General features: G+C 49.2%; 1 protein-coding gene across 1 annotated transcript in view; it reads right to left on the bottom strand.

Moving 5' to 3' along the window:
- Fgd4 (FYVE, RhoGEF and PH domain containing 4) overlaps positions 1-6,603 on the bottom strand; it is a 232,783-nt gene extending 226,180 nt beyond the window's left edge. Inside the window, exon 1 of the mRNA XM_023716285.1 lies at positions 6,338-6,603. Within this exon, the coding sequence (XP_023572053.1) occupies positions 6,338-6,491 (154 nt within the window). The 5' untranslated portion in view covers positions 6,492-6,603. The remainder of the gene's footprint in view (positions 1-6,337) is intronic.
- Positions 6,604-7,031: the final 428 nt, after the last annotated feature.

Below are 7,031 nucleotides of genomic sequence, written 5' to 3'. Positions count from 1 at the left end.
ACACACACACACACACACACACACATAAATAAATAAAATTAAAAAAGAAAATACTGTATACATGAACTTGACTTAAAGTCATTGCAAGCTGGGTGTGGTGGCATACACCACAAGCTGAGGCAGGAAGATTGCCATGAGTTCGAGGCCAGCCTGGGTTACATGAGAGTTCCGAGTTCAAGTCCAGCCACAACTCTACATAGGAAGGCTCTGTCTCAAAAAGACCAAAAAAAAAAAAAAAAAAATCATTGTAGCTTTAGCACAAGTTGGTGCAGAGACCAAGAATTTGGACAACAGCTCAGGGAAAACTCTCTTTTTCTGCCAGAAAAATACAAAGACCCTCGAAACCTCTGTAGGTCCAAGCCACAGCACATGCGTGTTGGATGTCAAAGTTCCGACACATGCACTGCATCTCATGCCTGTCGTTGAATGAACCACGGGACACAAGTGCATGTGGAAAGCCCCCAGATGACTCAGAGCCGGTCCATCACTCCTGTCAGTCTTACCCAGAGACCCCACGGAGTGGCACTCGTGAGCCGCACCTGGAGCAGGGAAGCGCATCTCGGAAGCTCTGAAAGCCTGGGGGCCCTGCGGGCTGCTTCTCTCTTGGTCATCCCAACCCCACTATTCCGTCTGAGCATGACCTCGTTTCTGCAGGCACCGACCTGCCCTGAGCATGTCTTCCTGTTCCCTTCAATACACGCAAGTGCTTTCTCTTTTGCCACTGGAACTGCTCTTGCAGCTGTTTGTTCAGTGTACACAAGCACCCGGATTCTATCTGCATGATCCACCCCATGGCATCTTAAGCTCAGGAGAGGCACAGGGCTGGGCAGCTCCACCCTGGGACCCCACTGGTGCAGCCAAGCAGCACAGGGGACCGGAACAGGTGCCAAAGGTGCAACCAGGAAGCAACCAGAAACAGCCCAGGGGCCACCGCAGAAGGCCTGGACCACAGTCTCCGCCGCCCCTTGCTGGCCTGGTTACCCAGGCAGCTCCAGCCTGGCTGGCTGGAGCAGCAGCTCCCAGGCCCCGCTGAGATGCCCAGCTGCTATGACTATACCAGCAGACTGGGTCCAGAGTCCAGGGCTGTGATAGAGCGAGTGCTACAGGGTCAGGTTCACCACCACGGGTCTGGGGTGTGGCTGGGAAACCCTACCTGGTGCTCCAGGTAATACGGGTTCAGCCAGGGCCTGGCATTCAGGGAACAAAGCAGTGCATCAGATTATCTGACATAGTTTTAAAAATACAGTTACATCGTCCTGTCCAAACCCACCGAATTAAGTGCGGTTTACATGCACAGCACGCGATGCAACAAGTTTGGGGCTGGGAAGATAGCTCAGTGGTCTAAGCACCTGCCTGGCAAGGACAAGGACTCAGGGTCAATCCCTGGTACTGCATTTTGAGCCAGCCAACAAAACCAGGTGCAGTGGTGCATGCCTGTAATCCCAATGCTGGGGAGGCTGAGACAGGAGGATCACTATGAGTCCAAGCTGTTTAGCAAGATCCTGTACCAAACAAATAAATACATAAATAACTGATTTAAAATTTTTTTAAACAAAAATAAATAAATGCATCAAATTTGAATCCATTTGGTGGCAATTTGCAACATCACTGGAAGCATCAGTTTCCCTACACACACACAGTGGAGTGCAACCCGCAGGTGGGCAGTCCCTGCAGCCCCTTCTGTCCCCTCCTATCCCCAGAAGAAGGGACACAACCAAAAAGAGAGGGTGGAGTAAGAATCCCTGTGTGTTCAGAGTTCCTGGTTTACACAACCATTCTTTAAAAAAAAAAAAAAAAATCACTGCCTATTCTTTAAACTGTTCCTTAAAGGAAGAACCTTTCCTTGGTTTCCATCCCGTCTGAGGACCTTTCAGTTTCACAGTGTGTTTAAAGAGCTTCTGGGACACATTAATGATTCTGATGCAAACTGACATTTCACAACAAAGCATTGTGCAAAGGACTTGTTTAGTACATTTAAAAATTTGTATTCCAAGAAGCCCGATATGGTAGTGCAGGACTATCCTCACAGGTAATCAAGAGGCTGAGGCAGGAGGACTGTAAATTCATGGCCATTCTGGACAATTTAGGGAGACCTTGTCTCAAAAAAAAAAAAAAAAAAAATCTGGTTTGGGTGTGGCTCAGTAGTAACACACTTGCCCCATGTGTGTGAGGTCCTGGGTCTCACCAGAGACACTGAACAAACAAAGGAAGAGATGGACAGGGAGGGGAGGAAAAGAAAAGAGGAGGGAGGGAAGGTAGGAGGAAAGCCTTGACAGAATAATACAAATTCCCTTCCCACAAAGCACCCAAAGGCTGAAAACATAACAGACAAGCTTTCAAGGTATTGCTGAGCTCAGAAAACAGAATTAAAAGAAATGTCAAAAGGCAAGAACTATGATGCTAACTAAGACTATAAAACCTAGAAAACCCTGCTGGGCTGAGTGTCCCTGCCAGTTAAGATGGTGTCACTGCCAGGCACCCAGGCTGAGGCCCACTCGGGGTCCACCTTCTAAAACAGGATGACTTAGGAAATCTCCCACCAAAGCTAACTGATGAAAAAGCTGCAGCCTCAGACACACCCATTAGTGTTCTCCCAGAACAAGCCTGATCTACCTGGAAGTCAGGGAAATGTCTGACATGACAATAGGAACAGCTGGGCATGATAGCACAGGACTGTACTTGGGAGGCTGTGACAGGAGGGCTGCTGCGTTCCAGGCCAGCCAGAGCTCCACAATGAGATCCTGTCTCAAAACACAATCCCCAAATAAAATCAGAGCAAGCAATTGCTCCACTTCCTTCTCATTTTTTACAGAGAGGCATCTTTGATGCAACTATCAGCATCCCCATACAATGAAACCAGTGAAGAGAAGCCACCTTCAAGGAGTGGCAGCAGAAAGGACACCAGCCCTAAGATCCTCCCACCGCAAGGGTTGGACCTTTAGCTCTGGAGAACCTTTAGCAGCTGGCCAAATAAAGTGCAAATAAGATAGCAGAACTAAATGCAAGCATATTAGCAATTATAAATACATGACTTTTTAAATTCTCCTTCATGTCTATGACTTTGTGTGTAAGACTTTGTCGTAATGAAAAGACCACGTGGGGTGGGGTCGGGGGCTGGGGAATCAAGACTAGCAGGCTGTACCACTGAGGGGCATCCAGCTCTTTCCCATTTTAATTTGGAGACAGGGGCTGGCTAAGTTGACCAGGCTGGCCTCACACTGCGATCTTTCTGGCTCAGCCCCTAAGTGGCTGGGATTACAATGTGCCATTGTGCTGGGCTTAAAAAAAAAAAAAAAAATGTTTTTAAAGAAAAATAAAATCACTTTGGCTTTTTAACTTTACTATGGGGGGATGCAGTAGCCAGACCATCCCCTCTCCAAGCCTAATGATGACCAGGGTCTATTACCCTCTTTCCTAGCAGCTTCTCACCATTTGCTTAAGACTAGCAGACTTTTCCCTCCCCAAGAGGCAGCTTTACCTGGGCAAGACCACCTCTTTGAAGCAGGCACCCTTAGATTTGAGTCCTGCCTCCGCATCAGCTCACGACTCTAGGGACGTGAGCACAGCCCTGTCCCCGATTTCCTCAGCTGTAAAGTGAGCAGCATGTTACCTGCCGAGTAGGACTGCTGTCAGATGAATCGACACGCATATACTTGTGGGCGCCACAACACAGAAAACGTATTTGACAGCACTTGAGAGGCTGAGGCAGGGGGATCTTGTGTTTGAGGCCAATCTGGGCTACATATCAGGACTCTGCCTCACAAACAAACAAAAATACATATGATAAATGGCAGTATTATGAACATCAAAGGAGACCATCCATTCACTAACTCGAGTACAATTTTTAGAAAAACCATTAAAGACTCGCCTGTACCAGTAGTGTCAGACTTTTTGGACTGTTTTTGTGTTTTTCGTTTTGCTTTGTTTTTGGTGGTGCCAGGGATCAAACTCGGGATCTCGCGCTAGCCACTTATTCCACTGAGCCATCTCCCTGGCCCACTGTGTTGGGACTTTTGGAAACACAGATAAGCAAGAACCTCCTTTATATGTTCCACTTAGAAGTCTGTTTTGGGCCTGTCACATGCCCACACAACTGTACTTAATGCCCCTAGCAATCACTGAAAGTACTGTCACTGCCACTATTCAGACGAAAAAAGTGAGAAGCTAAGAAACTGGCCCAGTTGGGACTAGAGCCTCGGTGCTGCTAACCCTTCAAGTCTTAATGCCGCTCCTCCTCTGCGCCACTCTGGGGAAAGCATCACACGCAGACCCTCGGAGAGGCTGAGCGGGCACAGAGGGTGGCCCCTCCTCCACCTCTCCTAAGGCTCCCGGCCCAGCTACATCCCCAAGTCTCTTTCATTCTGATACAGGCTCTCTCATTTGCCCAGGCTGGCTTTGCTCAAACTTGTGATCTTCCTGCCTCAGGCTCCCAAGTGCTGGGGTTATGGGCACGCACCATCAAACCTATTTATTTTCATATTATTTTAAGCCAAAAATTAGAGAACTCTAAAAATAATGGATTTCATAAGCAGTCAGTGCAGCACTGCACTGCTAGTGTGAATTTTCTGCCAAGTTCTTGACCTTTCATTTCTTGTTCTTTTTTTCCCCAGTGCTGGGAGTCTCACCCAAAGCCTTGCTGGGGCCAGGCAAGTGCCCTACCGCTGAGCTACACCCCCAGCTCTTTCGTTAGGGAAAGAGGGAAAGTAACATCTTGATTAATGGCCACAATGACACATCTAAATTTTGTGGTTTTCCTATATCGATATTTCCCTGGGTGTTATGAAGTGAACTGTCACCTCTCAAGAATTTACATCTGGGGGCCAGGGAGATGGCTCAGTAGAAAAAGTGCTTGCCTGGCAAGTGCAAGGGCCTGAATTCAATCCCCGGTTCCGCAAAAAAAAAAAAAAGAAAGAAAGAAAAAAAATTATTCTGGTTTATTTTTTGATGGGAGTGCTTATATAATGATAAACGATGCCACAAAATGAGGATTTGACCCAAATAAGGAAGCACTTTCTATACCGGTTTCCACTCCCCACATTCAACAGGGTGTGGTTGCCCAGTGGTTTAAAATATTGCAAGCACATCCTAATTAAAAAAACAAAACTAAAAGAAAATTTTAAAAGATACTATTTCTTCTACAGATGTTAGACTGTAATTGGAGAGTAACACTTCTTAAAATACAGTAATTACTTTCAAGCCTTACAATGCCATTAACAACGTTGAATTTCAAGGAATAAACAACACTGAGACAATGTAACAAATTTAGAAAAACTATTGCTAAGGTCTACTCCTTTAAAAAAAAATCTGATTCTCATTGAAGTTTTTTTTTTTTTTAAACAAAGGGGGCCTGGGCACGTGTAGGCCGGTGGAAAAGTGCTTTTCCAGCTTGCGCCAAACTCTCCATCTCTACCTGGCGCTGCAAAAATAAATCAATAGGAGGGTATGAGGTGGGGTGAAACCTTCATAACTACAGCTGTCTTATCCTTGTGATTTGTACATTGCAACATTAGCCTTTAATTCTTTTTTTTTATTAGCCTTTAATTCTAAGGGAACATTTATTTATATTTTACTCAGAGTCAAGGGTTTGAAAATAAACCAGGTGATCGTAATAAAAGGATAATGTAAGGAATCTGAACCCCACTAGCTGCAAGTTGAAAACAGCTGATCAGTAAGTTGGGTCGATTAAGCGGAAAAACAAGTACTTTCAAAACAAAGCAAAGCATTTTCATTTGAAAAGAAACCATTCTTCCATTCATTTAAGACTGAATCAAACCTAAAACTGCAAGAGGTTTCATAAATTATTTCAACAGAGTCCCAATTCTGCAGGAAACAAACAGACCAAAATCACTGTCGCTGAGTTAACTGTTGACCTATTTTCCCACTCGGTCGCCTCTGCCCTCGTCTAGGGGGCTCGGGTATTTGCAATCCATCGCGCATTCGTGGTCCTAGACGTTCACAAGGACGAAACGGGAACATTTAAAATCCAACATTTGCCCTATTTAAATCAAATCACCAAACGAGTTTCGCTTCACCGCGACAAGTGAAGTCAGCAGAGCGCTGCTGGTATTTCAGAGCCGCTGGGGGCCGATCTGCAGCCAGAGTTCTCTGGCGACCACGGACCGGGTGAGAGAGTTTTAAAGAACAAGAAGAAAGGGAAGGAAGCAAAAAAGGAAAGAAGGAAATCCATGCTGCGTCCTAGGTCTAAGCTCCCGGCAAGAACCGGTCGCCTCCGCCCAGCAGAGGTGGCCATGGCCGGCGGGCCGATCGCCGCCAGGCTTCGCCGCAGACAAGTCCCAGGAGCCGGCGCCGGCGCCCGCCGACCGCCCTCCCCGCTCACCTGCGGGCTCCACGCAGGCGCGGCCCCCGAGGGAGCGCGGCACCGCCAGCCCCACGCGCGAGGAGGGTGCGCTCCACGGCCGCGGGACCCCCGGCGGTAGGTAGGCCAGGTTGGACTTGCGCCGGATCGCCACACGTCGGAAGTCGCCACTCATGGTGCGGGGCAGGTGGGCGGCTCGGCGATGTCTGGAGCCGGGAGCCGAAGACTGCGCGACTCCTTGCTGCGTTTACTCGGCGCTCACCTGCTGCCCGGGGCGCCGCGCCGCGCTCCGCCCTCTCGAGCCATTCGCCACAGCTCTGCCCAGCCCCGCCCGCCCCTCACCGCGTTCCTGAGCCAAACGTCGTGGCTCCGCCCATCACAGCCCCGCCCCCAGATCCCAGCCAATCGTCGAGACTCCGTTAAGCCACGCCCACTAAGTCCAGCAGCGCGGTCCCGCCCTGCCCTCCCGGGCCAATCGCCGCTGCCTCGCCATGCCCCCGCCGCGCGCTCACGAGCCAATCCCCAGGGCTCAGCCTCAGGAGGCGGATCCCACCCGGGGCCCAATATTCAGGCGGCAGAGGACATGCTGGGTAAAGCAGGCACCCTGGGTAGGGCCGGGGCCGCGGCTGTGGGTGCCCCGCCCCTGTCCCAGCCCAGTCCCCTTGCCCCACCTGCGCAGCACACCTGGCCTGTTGAAAGGCCAGGTGGCCACCTG

Source organism: Octodon degus, unplaced genomic scaffold (assembly GCF_000260255.1).
Source record: "Octodon degus isolate 3935 unplaced genomic scaffold, OctDeg1.0 scaffold00047, whole genome shotgun sequence".
NCBI lineage: Eukaryota > Metazoa > Chordata > Mammalia > Rodentia > Octodontidae > Octodon > Octodon degus.
Note: the sequence above shows the minus strand (reverse complement) of the source record. Positions and strands in the feature narration are given on the sequence as shown.